The 27,799-nt window shown below is 42.0% G+C and overlaps 1 protein-coding gene across 1 annotated transcript in view; it reads left to right on the top strand.

Moving 5' to 3' along the window:
* Positions 1-27,799, top strand: part of LOC147829077 (uncharacterized) — a 256,666-nt gene that overhangs the window by 106,312 nt on the left and 122,555 nt on the right. The window contains exon 4 of the mRNA XM_087207160.1: positions 23,702-23,786. Within this exon, the coding sequence (XP_087063286.1) occupies positions 23,702-23,786 (85 nt within the window). The remainder of the gene's footprint in view (positions 1-23,701; positions 23,787-27,799) is intronic.

The following is a 27,799-nucleotide window of genomic DNA, read 5'->3' as shown; positions in this document are numbered from 1 at the left end:
TAGCTCCCATAGGGCTCCAGGTCAGTGTTTCTGGAAGGGGCCTGCTCTGCCCAGTCCCATTAGGAAGCAGCTGTTTCTGAGAGCTGTGGCTTCCCTGGATCGTCTGTGCTCTTTCCAGATCATGCCATTTAATCTTGCTGACAACATCTCCGTGCTTTACCATAGACAAAGAGTTTCTATGTCCTGATGACCTCTGGTGTCAATCTGGTGACCGACTTCTTTACTTATTTTTGTTGTTTGTATTAACAATCCAATTGTATGAACCCAATAAATGCTAAGCTACATCCCCAGCCCTTTAAAGGTTTTTAAAATTTTATTTTGAGGCCAGGGATTTAGCTCAGTGGTTCCCCCACCTGCCTTGCAAGCACAAGATCCTGAATTTGATCCCCGGTACCAAAAAAAAATTTATTTTGAGACAAGGTCTTGCTAAGTTTCCCAAGCTGGCCTTGAACTTGCCATCTTCCTGCCACAGCTTCCTGAGTAACTTGTGTTATAGGTTGTATCACCATGTCTGGCTAATGACTGGATTTTCACAGACAGAGAAAGAGCAAGTCCTCTTTTCTACTTACTTTGAACTACATAAGCTTTATTTATTACTTATTTATTTTATTTTTTTGAGAGAGAGTCTCACTGTGTAGTCCAGGCTGGCCTTGAACCCATAGTGACCCTCCTGCCTCAGCCTCTTGAGTGCTGGGATGACCCGTGTGTACCACCCTGCCCAGTTTTAGGCCCCTGAGAAAGACTTGATTGGCCTCTGGGTGTCTTTTGGGGGCCAGGCTCTCTTGGGTTTTATGATTAGCCACCATTATTCCCACTGCAGAAGAAGTGGCTGGAGAATGGAAACAGACAGCTTAGATTATCTCAGGGAGATGCAGACTTGACCTTCATCACATCCTGTGAGCCTTTTGGATTCTTTGCTCTCTCCTCAGGGTTGGCTAATGGAGCAATACCCAGTGACAGCCCCACTTGGCCACAGATCTTCTGAGTCAGGCCTTTTGGGGAATGATAGCACATTGCAACTTGAATTTTCCTTCTCAAGGAAAAGCCCCTGCATATTACTTTAATGACAGTGTTGTTGGGCCATTTGTGTGCTCAACCAACATGTGAAGTTGCCAGTTGAATTAGATACTTAGGAGATGAATACATAAAGTGTAGTATTTATATGTAGTAGAATACTACTCTGCCATAATGAATGATAAACTTGAGTTACTTGTGGGAAAATGGATGCACCTTGAGACAAGAGTGTTAATTGAAATAAATCAGACACAGAAGCTTCAATATTGCATTTCTGTGAGAAATCCAAAATATAAAGAGCAAAATAAAAGATAAATTGTTATGGCTTGTATCTAGATGTCACCCAAAAGCTCACAGGTGGGGCTTTTCGGAGGTGGCTGAATCTAGGGTGTGGATTATGGATTATGGGTCATTGAAAACTAAATTAGCCCACTGGTTGGCTTAGCATAGTTCTGGGTGTGGATAATGGGAAGGTCTGCCCTGGGTGTGGGTGGGATCAACCAATAGACTTGCAGCCTGAATGGAATAAAAAGGAAAAGGAGGCTCAGTGCCCCTCCTTGACACTTCCTGTCTGCCCTGCCATGGACTGTTTCTCCTCTACCATGCCACTCTGCCTTGGAGCCAGCTGACTGTGGACTAAAACCTCTATAAACTGTGAGCTAAAATAAACCTCTCTTCCTTTAACTTGTGGGTGGCAGGTGTTTTGTTCCAGCAACAACAAAAGTAACTAAGACGTAGATAAGAGAAAATAGGGAGCTAGCTCTTTTATAAAAGGGAAAGGAGCTAAGAGACTGAGAGAGGCAGGGAAGGGAAAGGGGGATGAAAGAAGAATGAAAACATGTTATGTCTGTGTACCAGCTCCCTACCAGGAGTGTGATCATCATGTACTGCAAACATGTGCTAATACAAATAAAAACTGGAAAAAACCCAGAAAGAACCAAACGTGATCTCTGACACACATCCCTATGAAGCTCTGCAGCCTTCTTGCCTAAGCGGGAGGACGGGTCACAGCCATGCTGAGGATGAGGTTCAGGTGCCTGTGCTTGGTGCTTTCTCCTCTTCTGGAATCCTGGCTTGGTTTCAGGGATGCACAGTTTCTTCTAAAGAAGGATATCCAGATAATCCACATCCAGTTGGCTCGTGCCTCCACAGCAGATGAGGCCACGTCAGAAGCACAGTCAAAGAACAAGGCCTCAGGAGGAGGGAGAGATGAGGAGAGGCTGCCCAAGGGACAGGAAGTTAGAGTTAGTTAGACAGGAAGTTACAGTTAGACATGAGCAGGAAGCTCTGGTCTCCTGTCACACAGTCGGGTAACTGCAGATGACAGCAGTCTGTCCATTTTGAAAAGTTAGAAGGATTTTGAAAGTGTTTATCATAAAGAACTCATAAATATTTAAGGAGATAGATATGTTTAACCTGATTTAAATGACACAAGCTATAGACATGTATTGAAAACATCACAGGTACCCCATGAATATGTACACTTATGTATTGGTGAAAAAATTTAAAAGAATATAGAAAGCAAATAATACAATGAGTCATCAAGGTAGACAACTGAAATGCTGCATGACCAGAGCTAACAGGAACCACACAGGGCTGGAATTAGGGAGTTCAGGGACAGAGGGTGGTCAACAGTTCCCATTTTCCAGTTTCTATATGGCATTTAAGGGAAGGAAATGGACAGATTTAAGATGCTTTTCTCATGTTACCAAGATGACTGATCTTAACATAGGAAGCAGTGTTGTGTACCAGGAAGGACACAGGCCCTAATGCCAATGCCTTCATGATTCTGGGCAGAATGTGTGATGCTGGAGTTTATTTCTTTTCTTTTCTGCCTGTACAAAGATAGAGGGGATAATGGAGACATCACGCAGGTTGGTTGTGAGGATTGACGTTTGTGTCTTTAAAATGCAGGTGTGAGGATGATGCAGTAAAGATGAATGAATTGAGAAAAAGCAAAAAGAAAAAAAAGTAATTCCCAGTGGGAACTAGAAAAAAGCAAATTCAGAAAGTAAGAATTCATCAGTATTTAGTGCTGTCCAGGGAATGGAGAGACTCTGGTGAGCTCAGATATCGATCATAAAGCGCAGTGTGTTCTGATTTGAGACAGTCTCGGTTTATCAGGCCGAATTATCAGGAACTCAGAGTTCGGAGGACCCTAGATATTAATTAGGCCCCACTGGCTTCTCCAGGCCTTTCAAGGTTGCCAAATCCTGTGCGTGCCATTGTCCTTTAACGATTACCTCCTTGGGGATGCCAGAGCCCTCACTCAGGAGGAAAGAGGTGTTCTGGAGACAAGAGTTGGCTGGCCAGTGGGGGTTTTATGTCAGATGAAAAGTCATGCTTAAGATTAAAAGGAGAAAATAAAAGTAGGGAAGTATTTCTGTAATGCTTGTTCACTTCGCCTGTAAGCCCCTCAGCAGCAGAGAGACTTGGAAACCAGCTTCATCTGCAGAGAAGTAGGGGATCCACATCGCTGAACCAGAAGAGAGCCAGGGATGAGAGGGGGACAGCACAATAGACAGGGAGGGACGGCAAGGTGGGTGGGTTGCTCATTTTGGGTGGGGAGATTGGCAGCGGGGCATCTCGAAAGATGAGGTTTGGTCCGTGGGAGGGAGCCTGTTGCAGATGGCCGAGCTGTGCAGATGGCTCAGGTGCGGGTTAGGGACAGTGTCTCCACGTGCTCCAGGGCCCACCCTGTGCCGAGTGCTGGTGCCCAGGGAGGATCAATCCTGTGAGCTTGGTTAGGATAAACAAATCTGCTAGATTCTTACCCAAGCCCTCATGAAAATGTGAAGCCGAGGCCCCCAGCCAGTTCCTGGATGTGGTGAGAGGAGCTCCCCACTAGAGAAACCGGAAAGGGCAACTCTGCCTTTAATTCTCTGTCAACCCGCCAGGCCACGGCACGCAGTGCTGGTCAAACACCAGTTCTGAGTTGCTGTGAAGACTTATTCTCAAAAGATGAGAGGAACATTGAAATTGGTAGACTTCTAGTACAGCGAGTGACCCTCCCGGCTGTGGCTGGTTCTCATGCAGTCTGCTTGGCGTCCCAAAGGAAAGGGAATTCTGCCCAGAGACTGCAGCATCAACATTTGTAGCTGAGCAGTACTCCAGGCGCACTCACGTCCTGTGAGCCAATTTCTTAGAATGAATCGCGCAGGGCCCCTCTCCTCCCCTCCCCCTCCCCCTCTCCAGCCCTCCCCTCCCCCTCCCACTTCCTCCTTCTTTCTCTCTCCTGTTAGCTCTGTTTCCCTGTAACATCCTGATGCAGCAACCATTTGCAGTTTTGTCACTTGTGTTTTAAAAACTGACCATGCCGTAGATGTGTGGTTTGCCTGGGCTGTGGGATATTTTGTAGAAATGCATTGTGGGTAAGACTAGAGCAGCCTGGAGGGAAGAAGCGCATTGTAGGAGACTCACAGTGGCAGCCATTGAGAACGATCCCCTGGCCTGGTGTAGGTCTGTGACTCTCCCCAGAGGAATTTGGTATTCAGAAGTCAGTAAACAAATTGCTTGGATCTGCAATGCCAGCTGTCACCAAGACTGACGGGGGACCAAGTCCTCCAGAGCGGCGAAGGGCAGACAAGACGGAAATGGCCCAGGCGTGACAAAGGACGCAGCGAGGAGAGCAGGCAGACGTTCTTGGTGAGCCTGCCGCATGCAGGTGTCCGTCCCAGAGCTGTTTCCTGCGGCCACTGAGCTGCCTGCGACGTGTGGAGCGTGGGACTGGTCGGGGTGTAATAATTATCCCGTGGTGCTCGTGTGCCCCACAAGAAGCGAAACTTAAAGGCTCTTTGGCGAGAACATTGTGGGGTAGAAGTCGTGGCTAGTACTTGAAATTTATGTATCTCATGATCTACATCAGTGAACGCTCTAGACGTCATCACTCAAACACCCAGCAAAGATTACAGCCCCTCTTTACAGGGATCTTGGGACGAGGCAACTCAGTCAGGGGCGGAATGAGGGTGAGACTGACTTCCAATCCACGCAGTAGTTGTTTAGGTGATTTGGGGTCCTAGATTTTTATAAGTCTCCAGTACATTTTGTGGCCCTGCTATATATTTAGCTAGTAATTGTTTTATAGAACTTATTTGTGGGACCAAGTAGAGTATATACAAAAAAGCACTTCCTTTTTTACTTTGATTGGAGGAGATACTGAATACAATGTGGCCTATGGCTGAATGAGTTTAGGAGATATGTGAATCATATTATCTATAGATCCTTCTATGCAAATAACTGCAGAACTTCACCAATTTTGTTACCGTCTTCTGTCCCCTCCCCTTGTCAAGGGCCTGGGTCCTGTCTTTGGGCACAGTGCCCCTCGAGAGGGTGTGATGTGTTCCAGTGTGGACAGAGCAGTGTCTCACTCATCATCTGCTTGTAGTGACCATAATCAGTGTTTATAATCATCTTTTACTTTTGTTCTTAAGTCAACAAGGATCTTTAAAATAAATGAAAATATTGAGCGAAAGTGACAAATCTATGATCTGCTTCCCTCCTGTTCTTTAAATTTGTGACTTTTTCATGATCAGAATGTCATTAGAGATCAGCTGCCATGTATCCCAAAAGTCTCCATCACAAAACATTTTTATTCTGGAAATCAGCCTTCCTTGATACAATGCTCTCAGAGACGGTAGACTAAACTGTATTTTTACTTATTTTTTCCTTTTTTTTTTTGAGACAAGATCTCACTGTGTAGTCCAGGCTTCCCTTAAACTCACTGTGTAAGCCAGGTTGGCCTCAAACTCATGGCGATCTTCCTGCCTCAGCCTTGTGAGTGCTGGGATAACAGGTGTGTGCGACCATGCCTGGCTGTTTTCTTTCTTTTGAGTTGTTTGAGTTACCTTCTGCCTTTCTTTGTTCTTTCTTCTTCTCACCCTCTCTCCATTCCTTTGTAATACTGGGATGAAATCCCGGGCCTTCGTGCATGCTAGACAAATGCTGCGTCCCTGAGCTGTGTACTTCCCTCCTGCCTTCATTCCTTGATCAAAGAGGACTTACTTAAGAAGTTGGACATGGGCAGTGTTTTTTGGTGTCCTATAAGCTTTCGCGTGCTGAAGTCAATTGCATCGATGCTGCCCTCTTGGCTTCCCACAATGAGTTCCATCAGACTCAGACTGTGACACCCCAAAAGGCACCTGTCTCTTTAAATGTGTAAATGGAACTTTTCCATGAATTAGGATTTGTTCAATACTTGAGTGGTCAGATCTAATCTCCAAGTATACATTTTTGGATTCTATTCATTTACTGCAGTATCTCCTACAATTCAGAAGTCATAAAAAGGTTATGACTGATGTTAAATTGTGGCACAGAGTCAAAGTAATAATTTTAATGATACAGTTTTAATTTTAACACTTTATGGAAGCCTATAATAATAATTCTGATATGTGAAGAAAAAGAGCTTAATTTAATTTTCAGCAAAATCCTCCATAATTAACATTCTTCGGAGAGTATCTGTTCTTAGCCAGTTTCATCTTTGTCTTCTTACCAATTTCCAGTGGACTGTTCACCACAATCCCCCTGTTAGCTGGCCCCCTTCGCAGTCATTTGCTTACTGTTTTTATTGGTCTATGTTCGCAGTACGTAACGACTGCATTCCTCCTGGGGAGTCGGTCTATGTACAGAACACATCTTAATTCCTTTTTTGTCCCTCCATCTCTTTGTCCTCTTCCCATTTCAACAGAATCTATCTCCTGACTGCCTATTATCTATCTATTATTTTGTTCTTTATTTATATATTGAGTTTCTCATGTAAGAGAAACCCATGTGATATTTTAGCTTGTTTGTCTGACTTATTTCACTTAACATTATGGTCTCAAGATGCATCCATTTGCCCACAAATGACTCAAGTTTATCCTTCTTTATGGCAGGGTAGTACTCCATATCCATCTGTTGATGGACATGTATGATATATATATATATATATGTATATATATATGTATACATATATACATATATATACATATATATATATATATATTTAAAGTTCCCTTCCTCTCCCAAGCAAGCATACAGGAAATTAAGGACATGGCATGTGCATGATGGTAATATAATGGGTTATTGTAAGCAGTTGTAGAAGTCCTGCTCTAAGACCCAGCTGAGGGATGAGGGAAGGGTTCTTGGACAGGGCTATTTGAATAGAGTCATCGTAATGGGTAGACTGTGTTGACCGTTAAGCAAGTGAAGACAAGCATATCCAAAGGCAGGAAAACCAAATGCATTTGGCTCAGGAATCTCAGTACCAAACAAAGAACCTGTGAATAGCATGTGAGTTTATTCTCTATCCTTTTAACCATCTTTTTCTATTTAAATAGGCTAAAGAGTATAGCACGAGCCAACATTTCTCAGGACATAACCTACACAGTACCATTTGGCTAAGATGCTCCTAGAAAGAGAAGGTCAAATCTGAGAAGCATTTAGAAAAAAATCCTATTTAACTATGTTGACCATCACTGCCCAAGTATATTTAATGGCAGAGCACTTTTTTTTTTTTTTTTTTTAGATTTCATGCAATCTGTATTCCATGGAGCATCGTTTAGGTAACATTTGTCTGAAATCACCTTTCCCAGCGTCAGTTTTCTGTTTAAAAACTCCTATCTTTTTTTTTTCAAGAGAAATCTGTACAAAGGCCCATTGGTAGTTGGTCACATTATGAATTGAGACTAATTAATTAGAGCATGTATAATTCACTCCTCTCACTCTGAATTAGACACTTTTTTATTTTATATTGATTGGTGATAATAGAAAACAAATGCACAGTCCTATATCTGATTAGTCTGAAGCATCTATATTGAATAAACATGACCATTTTGTTATTAGATGCCTAATAATTGTTTGTTGAAAGAGTGAGAGACCGTGGTGATCATACTTGGCAGATGTTTTAATGGCGAGTGACAGTTACGGTACATGTAACCTTCTTGATAAGAAAGGTGATAATATTAAAATATACACATCTACAGTTTCTTTTGGAATAAAAAGAAAATCTAGTTTATAAACAGAAAGACCATTCTTTTAATCATGTATGTGGTCAGTGTGCACAAACTCGAGTCACACGCACAATATTTTGTAAAAGAGAAAATGAACTTTTGAGGAGTGGTATCTCCGAGTTGTACCTATTAAATGGAAAAGTTAAATATTCAAAAAAGGGAAGTAATTATGTTGTTCACCATGCATAGAAGGCACACTTGAAGATCATGGAGTTTTGGAAGATTGCAGGCTTTCAAAATTCTGACAAGGCTGCTTCTAAACCAGTCCATGTTGGGTGCTGTCCTTTTGTAGGGTGGCAACTGGTTGGTGCTGCTCCATTTTACTGAAAGAAGAAAAGCATGGAAAATGGCCCCACCATGTGTTGGATGTGAATATTGGGAGGAGGGGTAATGTGTAATAAGGATGGGATATGATGTTTATGGGATCTGAAAAAGCAATCCACTTCTCTCAGATTTAAATCTTTTTTTTTTTTTTTTTCAGATTTAAATCTTTAAGAGAAGGGCCCATGTAGGTTAGAGGATGCTACTGGTGGATACACTGATTTTTGGTTTGTTTACGTTGCAATCTTTTCCCCTTGCCCTCCCTCCGCCTCTGTCTCTTGGAGTTCTTTTTTTTGAACCAGAAGGCTTGATTAAATGGTTCAGTGGTGCTAACTACTTTTACTTTTCATGTAGTTTAATTTTCTAAGTCAAAGCAAAGGTGCTCTATGAAAGCCATTTGTTTGTGGTAGTGGAAATGAATGTACAGTTCTTAACAGCCAGAAGAGAGCTGTAGGAAGCTTAAGAGTTTGGGGCCCGCAGGGAGCACCCTGAGGTGTGTGGGTCAGTGTCTCACAGCGGGGTCCCTGGGAAAAGGAGCAAAGGCCTGATGGGCAGTGTTCCCCAACAGTGTGGGAGGTGAAAATACTCCCACCTGCCCATGTGCAAGCTCATGGAGTTTGTTGCCCATCAGTACGTGGTGTTTTCTCTTCTAAATACTCCCAAGAGCATGCATAATAATCTGATGCAATAGAATAATAAGGTTGGGGTATTTATTAACTTGTCTTGTCTTATTTATTTAACCATAAGTTTCTATAATCTAGTTTTAAACGAAGGCTGTGTAGTAGTGACTTCTTACAGAATCCCCCGAGCTGGTCCTCATGAGCAAAGTGAGCTTGCTGCTGCCCTGCACACTGGAGGGTGGACTGCGTCAGATTTTGGGATGCAGCTCTCACCCGGGATATGGGCTCTGAGCCTGTCCCTCTGGTCCCATGCACCCCCACGAGTGTGTTATTACAGTTAGGTCTTCATAGTAGAGGGGGTGCAGTATGGCTCTGTGTGTCTCTTTCTAGTTCTTTTAAATCTTAAATGACTGTAAGAATGGCTGAAGATTAGTTTAACCTCTTATATTTTACTATTTTTTGTTTTTGGTAAAAATATTTTTTAAAATTTTATTTTTATTAGTACATGCTCACAGTACACAATGATGACATTGTTTGTGAGGAGCTGGTCCATGTGCAGAACTCATCTTAATTCTTTCTTCATCCCCTTTCCCCTCCCCGCCTGTCCTTTTCCTTTCATCTCTTGGTTCCCTTCTCATTTTCAGATGATCTATTTTCCTGTTATCTGTCTTTTGTTTTGCTCTTTGTTTGTATTTCTCTTACAAAATAAACTATGTGATACTTAAGCTTGTGTGTCTGACTTATTCACTTAACGTGATGGTCTCATGCTGTACCCATTTTCCTACAAATGCCTCAAGCTCATGAAAGAGTATTACTCTGTTGTGTATAAATACCACATTTTCTTTATCCATTCTTCTGTTGATGGACATAGAGGCCACTTCCAAGATTTAGCTATTATGAATTGTGCTGCTATAAACGTGGGTATGCATGTATTGCTGTAATATGATGACTGTAACTCTGGAAGATACCTAGAAAGGGAATATTTGGGTCAAATGGAATCTCTAGTTTCAAGTTTTTGAGGCATCTCTGTACTGATTTCCATAGTGGTTATACTAGTTTACACTCCCATCAACTATGTAGAAGGGTTCCTCACTCCCCTACAGCCTCACCAGCACTTGTTATTATTTGATTTCTTGATGATGGCCATTCTTTCTGGGGTAGGATGGAATCTCAGTGTTGTTCTAATTTGGATTTCTTTAATAACCAGAGATGTTGAACGTTTCTTCATATTGGCCATTGTACTTCTTCTGAGACGTGTGTCTTCATTTCACTTGCCTATTTTTTGAGTGGGTCTTGTGTTTTAGGGAGTCTTAGGGAGGAAAGTTTTCCAGCTGCAGAGTTCTCCCTTTCTCCCTTGGCTTTTTCTGCATCATGGACTCTTCCCTCCATTGTTTTTGGTGATGATGACATTATCTTCACTTGGTCTTGACCGTGCTGTTGTAGTGTTGATGCTGTGGTAGTTTGTGAGGGACCCTTGGTGGCACTGAGAGCCCCCCAAATGAATAACTGAGTAGCAAGCCTGGAACGAGGGCTTCTAAGTGGAGAGTGAGGCGGAAAGTCAGTAACATGACATTGAAATACTTGGACAGGTAATTAAAATGGAAATTAACCATTATTAAAATTTAAAATATTTTCAAGTCATGAGTAAAATAAAGCAGGTACCTTATTAAGTTGGACCTCATTCATTTAGAATATGAAAATTCAGACAAAGGGGCCTTAAACATTTTTTTCAATTGAGTAAAATGTTTAGTTGATTCTTTGGCCCATAGTTTCTGTTTCTCAGAAATGAGTGAAAGCTAGTCTAAAACCAAAACTTTTTAATGTGTAACTTTAATTTCCAATCAGTAAATAATTTCATAGATTAGGAATGCTTATGTCTTAAAGTAGCAGAAAAGTGCTCCAACTGTGATTCAAACAGCAGTTATCAATAGTTTTTTTCCTTCAGGATTCCTTTAAACTCTTAAAAATGATTAAAGATCTCAGAAATGTTTTGTTTACATATATGGTATAAATTGATATTTATCATTTTATCAATTAGAAGGTTTATAATACTGTATTTTCATTTATGCAGTGATTGTAGTTAAATTTGCTTCGTGCATAGATTGATGCTATGAAATTAAATCTTATAAAAATAGGATTGGAAATACAGATTATACAACTAATCCTGACTGTAGAACACTATTGTGGTTTGGGCCACTGGAAGGAAATGCAATGCTTGGCAATCTCCCAGTTACAGACTCAGGTGAACCACACATGGGACTTTATTTTCCTATTAAAACTTATCTTTCATTCAAGCACTCATTGTGACCTAAACACGTATCAGTGAGGGCTGGGGCAGCAATTGTATGGGCAATGCCCTGGGGTGCATCCCCAGCACTGTAAGAAAACACACACACACACACAAACACACACACACCCCAATGTAAGTTTTCGTAGCATCAATTTCTAAGTTATAAGTCAATGCGGGCTTCACCTCCTTCTCCCTAGGATGTGGGGAAGTTATTGGTGGCTGTGTCCAGCAGGAGGCGCCATCTTCTCTGTTGCTTGGTTCTCAATGCTTGGCCCATCTGAGGGGTCCCCTGTTGCTGTGTCCCTGACCTTTTGGTTTTAGTGGTTCTGGCTCCTCCCTGGATGTGCACACGAGGACCCCACTGGCCATCTGGGCTGTCGATGTTCTTTCTGCCTGGACTTGGGGTGTCTGAGGCACTTAGGGGTACATGGCGCCGCTCTTTATTATCTTTATTCCCTCCTCTCCTAGCAAGTGTGATGCTCTCTTCGAGTTTCTTACCCCATGGTGCTTTCCCCTCAAAGGGCACCTAGCACATTCTCCAAGGCTTGAGCTCTGGGGAGGGTGATGCAGAGAGCAGCCAGGCCTTCAGCTGTCCTGTCGCCTCAACTGGGACCCGAACCATGAAAGGAGGGTCTGCCTGGTGTGAAGTTGGGGGGTGTGGACAAGGGGCAGGGTCAGAAGGGAAGAAGTCACTGCGTGTTTCTGGAACATTCTCTATGCCATTGAGCCCCGCCTCTCAGGGGTCAAGGTCATCGTGTCCCTCATGACGATTTTCTCCCCTTGTTTGCTTCTTTTAGATCTTTGTTTTTCAAACCATGGACTAGGCTAAGACATTAATTTATAGGTCAAGATTAGTATTTGTAGAGAGGAATATTCTAGACTAAGAGAAAATGTCGTGGGATATTGCACAGGGCAGGCCTGGGTATTATTTTGAGGCTTTTATTTTAAGGCCATTCCTGTGTGTACTGAACTGGGAGGTAAGAGGGGTTTCTGGCCGTGGGCCCCTAATCACAGTTTTTACATCATTTTCCATCATTTTCGGTTGCCACTGAATTTGGAACATTACTTCTCTCTGGAATTTCTGTGTTGTAGAAGATATTCTATATTAATTTTTTAGACTATAGCATGCGTAGGTTGTAATTTTGAGTCCCTGCTTGACTGAAAATGTCATGTTTTTGGAGGATAGAAAATTATTTTCCCTCAAAATTTCAGAGGAATACCTTTGCTGATAAGAAGATTGATGATATCATAACTTGTAAGCACACTTTCTTCCCTGTCTGGAAACTGCAGGCTTTCTCTATTTTGGGCTCCTGCACTCTCCTTAGGGTGTGCCTGATAAAATATTTCAGTCGTTCCATTCAGTAGTTAGTTTGTCCTTTCAGTGAAGTTGCAAGTGGTCCTTTATTTACTCTTGTTTCTGTTTCTGAATATCCTATTAAATTGATTTGTCCACAGATTTCTTAACACTTTCCCTATATTGTTTATGTTATAGAAGTCGTCTTCTCTCCAGTTCATCTTGAAGATCACTAGTTTGATTGTTCCTCCCATTGCTGTCTCCATTGGGTATTTTATTTCAACAACCTTATATTTAAAAATTCATTTAAGATTTGCAGAGTACAATCTTTTCAATTTAGAATACAGTTCTCTGAGTCTCAACAAGCTACTACTGCAATCAAAATACAGAGCATTTCATCTCTCCAAAACAGCCTCTCCTATGGCCTCCGTGTATTCAAGCCCTCCCTCCTCCAGTCTCTGCCCTTTGCTTTTTGCTACTGAGTTTTCTTTAATGATTGCAGCCTCCTGAGGAGGGCTCTGACCCTTGGCTTCTCCACATGAGTGCCTGGGGAGTTCCCAGGCCAGCTTCCCTAAGATGTATTCATGGGGGACTAGCACAGGTAGAGAACCCCTCAAGTTTTTGGCACACAGCAAAGAAACAAAAACGAAAGGCCAGCAGGCTGTGCTCTGTGCTTTGAGTGCTTTGGAATCTTCCCCTCTGGAGCAGTGCTCCTACCCGTTATGGTTCGTATCTAGATGTCCCCCAAAGCCTCATGGGAGCATAGGTGGAGTTTTTGGAAGGTGACTAGATTTGGGGCGGCCGATAGCTCACTTGCATTAGGAAGTGGGTCTGGTTAGAAGAGGTGGGTCACGGGGCATGCCTGCTATGTGGACTCTCAGTTTAGCTGTCTTCAGTCTTTCCTTTCTGTCTATCTTCAGCGCTTTTATTTTAAACAGCAATCTCCCTCTCTCTGCGTGGATGCATATATTATATATAAGCATGTATAAATGCGTGTGTACCTATAAAGATACCTCACTTGGGCTGTGGGTGGGTGGTGTTTGCTTTGCAGGTAATAGCATGTTTCTTTTAAAATAGGGTGCCCACTTCAGGCCTTCCAAAAAATCCCTCTTTTCTTCCCATGCTGGAAAAGGGTAAAAGCTGAACGTGGTTCTCTTGATCCAAGACACTGAGCCCAGGAGAAGTGTAACGGTCCATTGAGCTTTAGTTTAATCATACAATCAATGACCAGGAAGGCGTGCATGCATGGAAGAGTTGATGGATTCTGTGACTAGACTCTTCTGGCTTGAGGGACCTGAGAACAGGCTGTGATTTGCTTAGTGAATTGGGAGAGACAAGAACAGTCCGGGGCGCAGTGGTTGGCAACGTTACAACAATGTTCATTTCAGTCTGCCTACCCTGAAAAACCATGTGCAAACATACTTAACCTGCACGATTTGGAACTTGATAAATTGAAATGCATCGAACAGTTCTTCCCTTTCTCCAAAGATAGTTCTCCTCCATAGTAGAAGCCAGTGATTAAATAGTTCTCAATCTGCTGAGATTGCTTTCATAGCTGAAAAGCTAGGAAACAAGTTGTAATTTATCAGATGAATACAGTCAGTGGATCGAAAGGGGATTCAGCTTATGTTTTGGCCATCAATTTATCTGTGAGACTATAAATTCTTTATGAGAAATATACAGCTGAACATAATACTAACCTTTCTAACTTTACATAAAACAGAAATATTCGATGCTATTCTCCTCTCTTTAGACTTTAAATAATTATTTTTATTGATATTGAATGTTTACTGTGGCGCATTATTATTATTGCCAACAAAGGAATACATTATATATGTATTGTGAGCTTTTTCTAGTCTTCTGTTATCTTGCCAGCTGTGTTCTGATGTTTTGCAGACTGCCATACTATGGTAGAGTCTTGCGTCCCTAAGCTATTTTTCTTGGCTGTAATCTGTCACACACTTGCTTGTTTGCATGTCCCGTGATCAATAGCAGCAGCAGGGCAGCGAATTGAGTCTCCTTCCTCAACTCCTGTTTCTCTCAAACAACATGCAGTGGTGTGTGAGTGTGTGCGCGCTCACATGCATGTGTGTGTGCAAATATTAATTTCTCGTCTTGGACACCATAATTCAAAATCTAGGTGACATGTTACAGTAGCTGATAAGCATTCCATAGTGTGGCAGGTCAGGCTGACTGCGTAATCCCTCCGATAATGCCTTCTTTTCTAGATACACGCGAGGAGTTACAATGGAGTCCTGCTGAGGAAGTAAATCAATAGGTGGCAAGTTGTTTGACCCTGGGAGCCCGAAAGAGAACTTGGTAAATTGTTAGTCAGGTTATTGACTGCCCTTCAGAGAGCCCGGGGTTTGGCCCCTGTAACTCTTCGGTTGGGGCTTGTATTTCATGTATGCGGCCTACATTACCATGATCCATTTTTCGCTCTTCTGTCATCCACTGGCAGCTCTCGCGGGCCTCCTTTCTGAAGGGTGTCCCCTACTTACTTGCTCTAATTCACCGTCTGTTTTTTTTTTTTTTTTTTTTTTTTTATCATAAAATTGATGTTTTGCCACCAGCGGCATTCTGTGTGTGTTGTTTCCGGGGGGAGGGCTGCGAGGAAGCAGGTGGGTGGGAGAGTTAAGGAGGCGATGCTGAATGTGGAGAGCAGTTCATGAATAGACCGGAAGGCCCCGGAGGGAGGTCAGAGTTAGATCGCAGTGTCTCAGCTGATGCTGCACAGTGCTCTTGTGATGTCCACTAGAGATCTGGACCTCAGTGGCTCTACTGTGGACTACATGCTGTGTTAACCCCACATGCAAAAAGGTGTCATTCTAAAATGCCTCTGCCTGTTAAACGGTGATCAAGATGGAACACGAGTGGAAATACATAGAATTGTTGACAGTCATCATGTGAGTCTTAAACCATTTACAATTTTTTAATAGTTTCACTTTTTTTATTAGTCCATGTTTGCAGCACATATGTTTACATTCCTTGTGTGGAGTTGGTCCATGTACAGAACACGTCTTAATTTCTTTTTTCATCTCTTCCCCTCCCCTTTCTCCCTCCTCCCTCTGTCTCTTCATCCCCTTCCATTTGAGAAAGATCTACCTCCCTACTTCCTCTTATATTCCTTTTATTTTGCTCTTTGTTTATAATTTAGGTTTCTCATATAAGAGAAATCATGATTAAGCTTAGAAATTCCATGTAGACCAGCTATTCCCCTTCTAGGCATCTTCCTGAAAGAGTTAAAGACATCCTATTAAAGAGATACATAGATACCCATGTGTATAGCAGCACAGTTCATAATACCTAAATCTTAGAAGCATCCTATATGTTCAGCAGCAGATGAATTGTTAACGAAAATGTGGTACAGTGGAGTACTACTCTGCCATAAAAAGGATAAACTTGAGTCATTTGTAGGAAAATGGGTACATCTTGAGACCGTAATGTTAAATGAAATAAACCAGACACACAAGCTTAAACCACTTAAAGTGAGTATTTTACCAACTTTGCACACCTGAAGAGATAACCCAGGTAGGATCATTGTTCAAGTTATTAATGAAATTTCCCAGGAACTTTTTAACACAAGGGAAAAAACTTCCAGGTTTTCTCATTCTCTCATAGAATATGCCATTTTTTCTTTACGGTTCTTAAACTAACAGAATCTTTCAGGTACATGGAACATGAGTGTTAAAACATCCTTTTGAGGAGTGAAATACAAAGCAGATAGCAATGCAAATGTGTACACACTCTGCCCTTAAAGAATGAATGCGGAAAGCTGAGGGCTTGGTCTTTGGGGTTTAGGTCTTCTGCCAGCTTTGGCTCCAGGTGGAAAAGGAATGGAAAGGTAGGAGGAAGGAGGGCACTGAGCGGCAGGTGTAGCGTGGCTCTGCTCCTGTCTAAACTGCCTGGGCACTGGCGTCTGTTCAGATTTGCAGTTTTTGGGGGGTGCACAGTGCCATGTAGATGTGGTCCCACCAGTGTCTACTGGCCAGGCCATTGTCATCAGTCATATGTCTTTTGTGAGTGGTGGATGCCCTGACATTCTGGGGTTACACAGTTTGAAGGCCGCTTCTGCGTGGAGACCTGACTGCTCTCACTGTAGCAAGTTCTACGTCTCACACATCGGTATCTTTACTCATTGTGGCTCTGATTGCTTTATGTATTAATGATTGGGGACAGGTATTGAAATCTCTCCATGTTGGTAGACTTGCCACTTTTCTGGCCACCAGTTTGGCATTTTGTCCCACCATATATGTACACAAATTCTTTAAAGAAAAATTGAGGCTACTACTGTATTAGATCTATTTACAGTTAGAATAATACTTTCATTGGTGAATTGAACCAATATCACTATGTAGAATCTTTATTCTTAATGACAACTTTATTTGAAGTATTTTATTGGGGGTACATGCCTGGAATTCCAGGTACTTTGGAAGCTGAGGCAGGCGGATCACAAGCTTGAAGACAACCTGGGGAGCTTAGCGAGAGCCTCTCTCAAAATAAAATAATCAAAAAGGGTAGGAATGTGGCTCAGTTCTCCCTCCTTGCAGTCCTTGGTACTGGAAAACCAGTGTTTTGTCTCATAGTAGTGCAGCTATTTTATAGTAGAATATAAAAAATGACAATATTTGTCATGTAGCTGGCAGCTATTGCTCATTTACATATCTATGGTTATTGACTTGTTTCCCCAAACTGCTAAATTTCTATGTGTCCTACTTATCCTATCCTGCTTTTTCTTTCTCTTCTCATTCTTTTTTTTTATTGTTTTGAATTAGATTTTTGGTTCTTTTGATGATTTTATTTTTTCCCTTTCGTAAGATTGAATTTATGTTGGCTACTTTCCTTCTTTATGGTTACCCTTAAAATTTTATTACATGTACTTAAGTAAAATCTGAAATTTAATAATGTCCTAACCTTTCTGATGCAGGACCTTAGAATGATTTTCATACTTCTCCATCAACTTAGCCAGTATTTTAGCCTTGTCTTTAAAAGAAAAAGATATTCCCATGCAGTAGTGTTATTATTCCATGTGTTATGTATACATGCATATGTATGTATGTGTACACATTTGTCCATGTTCACATTTTTTGCTTACCATTCCCTTTTGGCCTTTTCTGTTATCCTTCTGGAATTATTTTCTGTCTTCCTGAAATGCATCCTTTGTAAGTAGCTTTACAGGAGATCTGATGGGAGTAATCTTTCTTTAGGATCTGTTTATTTTAAAATGTTTTATCTTTCTAGCCAGGTATGGCAGCATATGCCTGTCATCCCAGCTACTTGGGAGGCTGAGGCAGGAGAATTACAAGTTCAAGGCCATCTTGGGTCAAAAAAAAGCAAGACCTTGTCTCAAATTAAAAAAAAAGAAAAAGGTGGAGATGTCGCCCCGTGATAGTTTCCTTGGATTCAGTGCCACAAAATTTTTTAAAAAGTTTTATTTTTCAATCCCTAAAGATAATTTTGGATAAAACAATCATCAGTGCTGTAAAATGGAGTTGTTCGGATTTGGGAAATGTACTAAAAATTGTATTTAAACCTTCTGTCATCGCTTTCATTCAAAACAGTTGTGATCTTGGCCCTTGGAGAAAATGACTCCCTTGGCTAAAGTAGAGTGTGAAACGTGGTCTCTGGTCCTTCCCCAACTCAGAAAGGCAGGGCCGAAGGCCAGGGAGTAAGGTGAGGTCAGATCTTTTGCTTTTACAATATTCTTTAAAGTCACGAAAATTAGCCTTCTTAGAAAGGAATATCGGAAAGCATCCAGACACTTCCTGTTTCAGAAAGGATCCTGGATGGCACAGAGGGGCTGGCGGGGTCCCCCGGGGCACCCTTGGCTTTGATGATTCTTTGTGCAGCTTCGCAGGCCTCCTCGTGAGCCAGGCCCATTCCCCACTCAGCGCCAGGCAGTGAGCAGGGCATGGGCCATACCGCGGAGAAGCAGGGGCCCTTCCAGGGCCTGCGGCGGAGAGGGAGCCGCTTCACTCCCCCGAGAATGAGCCGTGACAGCACACGCCAAATGTGGCTGGCCAGGGAAGCTGTTTTGACACTCAGTGCCCACATTTTTTACAAGGAGTCTATCAGCAAATTCCCGCCTCCCGTACAGAAGGCAGGTGTTTGTCCATTTGTACAAACTGCTTGTGTGCAGTGTGCCGCCCGTCTTGGGTGATGGTGGCAGAAACTCTCCCCCAATCTAGTTCTCAGACTCCAGGCAAGGGCAAGCGTCATGAGCAGGCCTTTCCAATGACGGTGTGCAGGACTGCGTGTGGCCCGCTGGGGTCCACCAGCAGATTCTTTTGGCAGCCAGATTCTGCTCTCAGATCCTTGAGTTTGATTGTGGCTGTGGCATGGTCAGGAAAACAGGAAAGCAGAGAGGCTGGGCCTGAGTGTTCATGAGGCTGAAGATGCAGACAGGAGGAAGAGGAGGTGACTGGCAGGATGAGCTGTTTGACTTTGGCCAGGAGATAAGAAGGAAAGCAGAATTGAGAGATCTGTGAGAAAGGGCTAGGCATCTTAAAATTAGTGTCCTCCTCTAATGTGAGTTACCTAAATCTCTTAAATAAGCTTTCTTGACATCAGCAAGTTGACATCTTGGACAGGGTGAGTCTTTGTTGGAGAGGTGGGCTGTGCAGGATCCCATTTAAACCATAGGATTTGAGGAAAGTAAATCCCTAAGAACCTCAGGTGCCTATGTCTAAATGTGTAACTAATATCCACATTCATAACTTCCCGTCTATCAAGCTCTCTCATGCGATTCTAGCAGCAAGCTCTAGAGACAGCTCATGAGGAATATTGTATGGTATGATGAGACACACAAGAGAAGTCACTGTGCAGGAGAACAGAGAGGAACCAGTCGTAGTAATGCTATTATTATTAATGGGAGACATTTGGTTAAGTATCTGTTCTGAGACAGATACCATTTGAGATGATTTACATGTGTTAATTCGCCATAAGCCCAAGGAGTGCTATCGTTATGTTTCTTTTACAGCTGAGGAAATTGAGGCCAGAGAGGTTAAGAAACTTATTCAGAGACACACAGCTGGTAGGTAGAAGAGGCAGGCTTAACCCAGGCTGTTTGGCTCCGTGCTCTCATAAGCACTGGGCTCTGGATAAGAAGTGTTTCTGGATTCTCACTCTTCCCACTTGTTCTTTCTCATTATCATCTCCAGGGAGGCTTCTGTTTGCTTTCCACACCCTGAGCACCTCTGGTCTAGTGGTTCACATGTCACTTTTCCTCAGCTGAATCTATAGGAGTTCATGGCTAGCTTTTGCAACTTAGCGCGACTCCATCTCAAAAAAAAAAAAAAAAAAAAAAATGGAGCCAGGTATAGTGATGCATGCTTGTAATCCCCGCACTTGGGAGGCTGAGGCAGGAGGATTGTTGTAAGTTCAAGTCAGCCTAGTCTGAATAGTGCGTTCAAGGCCAGCCCGAACTACATAGGGAGATCTTGTCTCAAAAAAAAAAAATTGGAATTATTTTCTGGGGCCTAACTTTACTGTTTCAGATATAGCCTTGTGATCCTGTGATTCTTCTTGGCGTGTCATGGAGATCTGAATTTTCTGCAGCTCTTGGCCCAGTCTTGATGAACATACTCATTCAATTCCTATATGTTTCAACTACAGGACTTGTGTTTACGACCCTTCAGTGTTCATGAGGGATGGGGGGTAGCTCAGTGCTAGAGCATTTACCGAGCACGTGTGAGGCCCTGGGTCCAGTCTCAGCACTGCAAAAACAAACCATTTCTCACTGTTCCCCAGGTCTCTCAACCAGTTCCTAGTATGTGTCAAAATTCCACAATTCGGTTTTATTTTCCAGGAAACTTGTGAGTGTGTCAGTTCTTCCATTCCCATTGTCTCTTTTCTCACTTGTTTCTTGGTTCTTTTTGAGCATCTATTTTTCCTGCCCCCTCACCTTCTGTCCCTTGTTCTGACTCCTATTAGGACAGAGGAAAAAGTGGCATTCTTCCTTTAGGGTTGGTGAATAACTCTTCTTTCCTTAATATTTCCATTGAAGGCATCTGTCTGTCTGTCTGTCCATCCATCCATCTGTCCATCCACCCACCCACCCATCTACCCTGCAAATTAAACCCAGGGCCTGCATATTGAACTATATCTCCAACCCCATTATTTTGAGACAGGGTTTCATTGAGTCTCTAAGATGCACATGCTGGCTCAAACTTGTGATTTTCCTGCCTTAGACCCCCAGAGTCTTGTGATTACAGGTGTGTACAACCAAGCCTGGCTTCATGGTATTTGTTTGCGCGAGACCTTTTACTATCATTTAAATGCAGGATATGGAAGGAGCTAGAATTAATCATATGGTCCCACCAGTTAGTTTTGAAATGCTTTGCTTCTCTGTCCCTGCCCCTGGCCTCTCATTTTATTTCTGGGTCTGGCTTTCTTTTCTTTTTCTTTTGCAGTAGGGGTGGGATGGGGGGTGGGAGGGAATGGAGGTATCGACTCCGAGGGGAATGTTGTTGGATTAATTCAGATGGACCTTACTGCTTGGACATGATGTTGAGAAGTCCAGTGTTTGACAGGATTTTCGCATGTGTCAAGTGTGGCAGAATTAATTAGGTTTCTCCAGATATTGTAATTATTTTTTTTTATAAAGTGCATTCTGTGCTGCCATCTTTGTAATTATACTTATTTCTTCTGAGCCGTCTTGTTCCAATTCATGAGGCAATTTCATTTTTTTGCCAGTTAAGGCATTTGTAAAAAAACAACAACAAAACTTGCTTGAATTTTGTAAGCTCTAAGTACAACTTGTATCCCTTAAGCCACAGGTTTTGATTTATTTTAGCACTCATGATGCATATGTTTCTGATATGAATTGCCTTTCTTCCCTCAGCATTTGTTATTTTGGTTATATTATTAAATTGAGTTTTCTCTCTCACATTAAAATTTTGGATAATATCCTCCAGTTATACAGCTTTAGGGAAAGTTATGTTACATACAAATCAACCTACTGTTATAAAATGATTACTTTTTAGGATTGAAAAGGCTGCTGGAAAAAGTGCGAACCATTGGCATTTCTTAAGCGTTCCAGATGTCATCTCGTGACTGCACAGCCTGTTAGTAAGTTTGCTGCTTGGGTCATCAGAGGTTAGCTCTTCTAAAAACTGCAGAAGCTTCTCAGTTTTTCTTTAAGCCTCTCTCCAAATAGGACTTCGTATGGGAGGCCAATTTCAAATCTGTAAAAGTGGTATTTTATTAATATGCATGTATTTTATAAATTCAAATCCAGCACACTTTCTCCTTGTAAAGTGCAACGGTTAGCTAACTAGGTTATTTTTAACAAAGCTATACTTTGTAAGTACGCATACAGGTGGCAAGTGGTGTTCCATCGGTATCCAGATAGAAGTCATTTTTCGCCCTGTAGGACGGAGGTTCATGCACATGTAGAAAAGCAGTTGTGAATTGAGTCCCACCCCCAGCAGTTCACTTTTCAATCTCAGAATGCTCCTTAATTAAAATCCTCTGAGGATGTTCAAGCCCTGGTGATCCAGTCACCTTGCATTGGCCCACCTTAAACATGTCATGTCAGAGGACACTTTAGATCTAAGCTGTGTTAGTCTCTTAGGCTTTGGTTGTTTGCTTTCTTCCTCCTCTCTCCCTCTCTCCATTTCTTCTGTCTGCAAATATTTATTCATTATATGTATTTTTAACTGACACAGAATAATTGCACGTATTTATGGGGCACAGCATGACTTTTCAATGCATGTGCACAATGTGTAGGGATCAGTTCAGGGTAATGGCATATCCATTGCCTGAGATGTTCGTCAGTTCTTTGTGTTGGGGGCATTTAAAAATTCTGTTAGGTGTCTTGAGATTTTCAATTAATTATTGTCATCTGTAGCTACCCTATTGTAATATAGAAGATTAGGTGTTATTCTTTCTGTCCAGCTGCACTCCTGCAGCCCATTGTCTGTTCCTCCAGATATGTATTTAGGTCGTACTACAAACCAGGCATTGCTATGGGCTGGAGATACAGGCCAGAATGGGCCCCAGCAAGGGACAATGTAGCCTATTCTTGCTGTCACAGCACTTTCATTATACTGTGAAACAGAGGCATGCGCCAATCAGAAAATACAAATGAGTATAATAAGCGTTATTACAGGGGGAGGAAAGCTCATCCAGAGATCCTTCCTAATCCAAATTTCAGAGGCCAGGCAAACTTCCTAGGGAAGGTGACATCTAAGGCAAGACCTGAAAGATAAACACAGTTGCTCAGGAGATGGGATGGGACGAGGCATGGGCATTCCAGGCAAGGAGAATAGCACTGCTGGGAGAGATGGGGAAGAGAGAGGTGTGTACTGCAGGATTGAATTGGTCTCCTGTGGCCAGATATATTTAGCAGATAGTGTTAGTAATTGAATGTGTGAGAAGTCAAGGTTATTCCCAAGGTTCTGACTTTGTCATCTGGGCACTAATAAATGAAAAAGAATGCAGGGAGAGGAGGTTGTTTCAGGAATGGGGCGATGAATAGCTGAATTTCACACTGACAGGTATGGGATATATAAAAGGAAATGCCACTGCATATGAAACTCAGATTTGGAAGAAATTAGCATATAAAAAATCCTCGGTGCTACAGGAATGAGTGAGATTCTCCAGATGATGGTGTAGATTAAGAGGAAAGCCCGTGTTAGGACCATGACGGTGGAGTGAGCCAAGAAGAGTCTATGGGAGACAGGAGCACTAAGTGGAGAAGCCAAGCAGGGACTGTTTGGTGACGTGGAGACTGAGGAGGAGGAAGACATTTCAAGATGGAGGATAGGTCATGCAAGAGGAGGAATACAAGGTGTTAGTTAGATATGTCCACAGGAAGTCTTTATGACTTTGGTAAGGGAAACTTCTGTAACAAGCTGGAAACCAGACATGGGGAAAGTCGAAGAGGAGATGAACGCAGACTCTTTTTAAGGATAGAATGATGGTACTGGGCTGGAATGGTGGGTAGGGCATGGAGAAGTGAATGTTGAAGTTTTGGGAGAAAGTGAGGCAAATGGAGCAATAGAGGATCATCAGAATGCCATGGGACCCAGAATGATGACAGACAGATGGTCTTAGCTAAGAGGACTGGGCCCTCTTCCATTGTGACAGAAGCAAAGGATGAAACAATGGATGTTAAAGTATTGTTTTGTAGCACAATATTTTAATTATGTTCTTTTAAACATTTTCTCCACAGACACTACCCAAAGCAGTCTTTCACCACCGTCGCAGATACACCTGAAAATCTTCGCCTGAAGCAGCAGAGTGAATTGCAGAGTCAGGTAATTTCTACAAGGTCTATTTTGTTACATTGGTAATCATAAAGCTTATTCACAAGGCGACTCTTCTGGGACTTTTGTCATTGTATTCTTCATGCTGGTCACCAGCCAGCATGGAGATTGACAGCAGTCCTGTTTGGGAACTCTGGGTGATCGAATTGAACATCTGTACTGTTGATGGTCTTGGATCCTCTCAGTATTCTCAGTTCTCTTATTCACATGGGACTAAGGCAAGTAAATGAGTTCTGGTCAGAGTGAGTGTTTCCCAACAGTATTGATTTATTTGGTCCTAAATATTTAAAAACATTTTATAAATAGCTTTTCCACACCGCATATGTAGGGGAAACACAAGGTGTTAACTTGACCCAGTTGCACTGCGTGTGGAGCTAACACCCTGTCTGTGGATCTCACACCAGCTACTAGCTTTGTTTTCATCCTGTCACTTTATTCATATTTTTTTCATATGTCACGTTGACAGCACGAACAAAGATTAGAACACCACAGTTGGCTCCCAGTCAACCGCTTTGGGTGCCAACTTGCCTTCAATATGGTGAAGTATATCGGCTACGACTCGGGTTTGGGGTGGCAGGGTTTTTTCCCACGGGGACACCTGATCTCTTGCAGAAACACAAGACACTGTCTTCCAAAGAGGTTTCCTTGCCTGACATGGTATAGGAAGAGCTGAACACCTGCAGTGTGGCCCATTGGCCAGTGGTGTGGTAAAACCACAGCTGAGAGGAGGACAGGCTGGACTGTGGGCTCCCGTGGGCTGTTCATTAGCTGTGGCCTGAGGCCGGCTGCCCTGATTCTTTGTGCTTCTGTAAGGAGATACAGTCTCTGTTATCTCTCTGTTCCAAATGGCTGCAAGTATCAAATGAATTGTGAAAACATTCTGAAAAGTTAAAAATTATGTTCTGTAACTGGGAAGGCTACTGCTGCTGCTGGTTCCTAAGAATTCCTGGTAGGAAAAAAGAGTAAGAGTAGAATTTGTGAAGGAAAGAGGAGTTTAGGAGTTTGATGAATTATTTTGCATAGGACATAATAGGCTAGAAATAAGAATTTGATTGCTTGAAGTATTTGTCAATTTAGGATGTCACTGTGGAGTTCTTTTTCCTGAGAGCTGACTGCTTTCAGTCACTCAGGATGAAGTGATTTTCTTGGTGGTGTTATCACAGGGGATATTGGGATTCCTTCCTTCTCTTTCCATGGGACTTGTAGCCATTTCTCAGTCCACTTAATTTCAGGAAATAGAACTCAAGGTAGAATTTACTGTTGGTGAACCACCATGAAGATCTGGTTGTGAGCTAATGTTTAGTTTGTCAGAAAATGCCAGTTTCTGTGTGCTAAGCCATTGGTTCCAAAAATTGGGTGCTGGCCAAAGAGAGATACCTCTCCACTGGGGTGCCTGGGCTCAGCTCCAGTCTGTGCAGATCCAGTATGTGTTTCTTCGCATCAGGTTAATAATGACCAGATAATTCTGGAAAAAAACTTCAAGCAATCAAATACTTATTTCTAGCCTAGTATGTCCTATGCAAAACAATTTATCATTACTTCATCCTTCCATCAGCCAGAGAAAGGGTAACACACACCTGGCGTGACTATGTTTAATTGACAGTAAGTTCTCAGAAAGGGAGGGGCCTGTGAGCATTGGGCTGGATGGTGCTTCATGCTAGAGGCGGGGTGGGAGCAGAGCCTTGAAGATGGGGAAGGAATCTCCCATCAGTCCGACTCCTTTCTTTTCCACACACTGCTCCCTTGGGGCTCAGTGAGAGGTGCAAGGTGCTGTCCACCCAGCTAAGGAGCAAATGTGTATTGATTCCCTGCTATGTGCCTGGCTTTGGAAATGCAAAGGGGAAAGGAGATCATTGCTTTATGAAAAGCTGATTTAACTCTCCCCCTCAGAGCAAGCTTTAGAAGGCAGAATATTCAGATAATTCTAGGCAGGTGGGACAAGAGGTAACAGGTATGTACAAATTGATATGGAATCACCAAGCAGAGGTCACGCCTAAGATTTTGTCAGATGTGATCTTCCATAGCAAGAAATGTAGGACTTCATTAGGCAGGAAATGTAGGGAAATTTAATTCAGTTCAGGAAACATGAATCGATTACCTACTGTGCAAGGAGCTGTATGGGCATTGGGGGTGAAGACGTCATCAGCAACCTTGCTGTATTTCAGGCATAATGCCATATGTATTACTTCATTCACTCTCAGCCTTATAAGGATTTATTACTATTCCTCATTAGATGAAACATTCAATTTTTATTTTTATGTTTTGTTACTGGGGATCAAACTCGGAACCTTGCGCTTGTGAGGCAGGTGACGGAACCACTGAACTCCATCCCCAGACTGAAACATTCAGTTTTTAAATGGTTTAAATAACTTGCCCTCGCAAGTTAGCTGGTAAGGAGTTGAATTCGGAACTGACCCTGGATCATGAGCCCCAGTGTCTTAATCAGTATTCTAGTAGTTTTGTTCGGAAAAAGCTTAGAAAAGGAGATCTATAAGCAAATTATTATAGTACAAAGGATGGAACAGTACATGCAAAGGTAATATTTGTGTAAAGCGGGGGTAGGAAGAAGTCACTGGTGTTATTTTTTTCTGGGTGAGAGGTTAGACTTCTTTAAAAGTATTTCCATTTTTGCAAAAGGGTGGGAAGATATCTTTCCTAATGGTAATTCTCCATAATTGCATTTGATCTAATTTTAGCCCATTAAATGATTTGATTCTGCCACAGGCCATTCCCTTAGACTTTTGATATCTGCAATTCTGAACAATTCACTAGTTTTGGTGGAAAATTAACTATTAATATTTTATATACTTGTTTTGGTAATTTGTGATGGTACATGAATCAAATAGGTTCATAGCGCCAAGTCTTCCAATTCTGAAATCTTTTAGAATTGTTTGGTTAAAACCAGTTCTTTTCTTTCAGTTCATTAGCTTACCAAATGAGCAAAAATGAAGGAAAAAACCCACTAATTTTCGGTTCAATCTAGAAAATTATTTATAGTTACACATTATCTCTTCCTCTATTTTATTCTCTCTGTCCTTTTTTTCTGAGAGGGTTATAAATACTACCCACACTTTTTTTTTTTCTTAAATTCTTTTATTGGTACATTTTAGGTATACAGTACATTTAGATTTATCTTTGGGTGCTTGTACCTGTACATGATGTATCTTGGTTCTTATTTTTTCCCCATTCCCTGTGCGCCCTTTACCCCTAAACCCTTCCCTATTTACATACTTCGTTTCCATTTTTTTTTCTTTTCTCATAATTTTTCCTTTCCCTTCTTTCCTTTCCCCTTCCCTTCCCCTCCCACCACACCTACCTCTTTGGACCTTTTCCTATTTGAAAGTATCAATTATTAGTTATTCTTTTAGTCCTTATTTACACTCTCAGTTTCTAACACTAGAGAAACTATTTGGTATTTACACATGTGTGTCCTATTTATTTCACTTAACAGTATGGCCTCAATATGCATCCATTTAGCTATAAATGACTCTAGTTTCTCGTTCTTTATGGCTGAATATCCAGATAAAAATATTTATAAATATTTATAAATTTATAAAAAAACCACATCTTCTTTATCCAGTTTCTAGTTGATGGGCACTTGGGCTGTTTCCAAGCTTTAGCTATTACAAACTGTGCCGCTATAAACATAAGTACATGCATATCTCTGTGGTATGATTCTTTTAATTCCTTAGGGAAAATATCCAGCAGGGGAAAAGCTGGGTCAAATGGGACCTCCCGCCCTAGTTCTTTGAGGTATCTCCATAGTGATTTCCACAGTGGTTACACCAGTCTGCACTCCCATCAACAATGGAGAAGGGTTCCTTTCTCTCCACACCCCCACCAGCATTTGTTATTGGTTGATTTCTTGATAGCAGCCATTCTTTCTGGGGTGAGGTGGAATCTCAGTGTTGTTTTCATCTGCATCTTTCGAATGACCAGTGATGTTGAACATTTTTTCATATGTTTATTTGCTGCTTTTACTTCTCTGTCTGAGAAATGTCTGT

This window comes from Heterocephalus glaber, unplaced genomic scaffold, assembly GCF_053883595.1.
Source record: "Heterocephalus glaber isolate CG9 unplaced genomic scaffold, H.glaber_assembly_v1.0 deba00000768, whole genome shotgun sequence".
Taxonomy (NCBI): Eukaryota; Metazoa; Chordata; class Mammalia; order Rodentia; family Bathyergidae; genus Heterocephalus; species Heterocephalus glaber.
The sequence above is the reverse complement of the archived record's forward strand: the minus strand, read 5'-3'. Positions and strand labels throughout refer to the sequence as shown.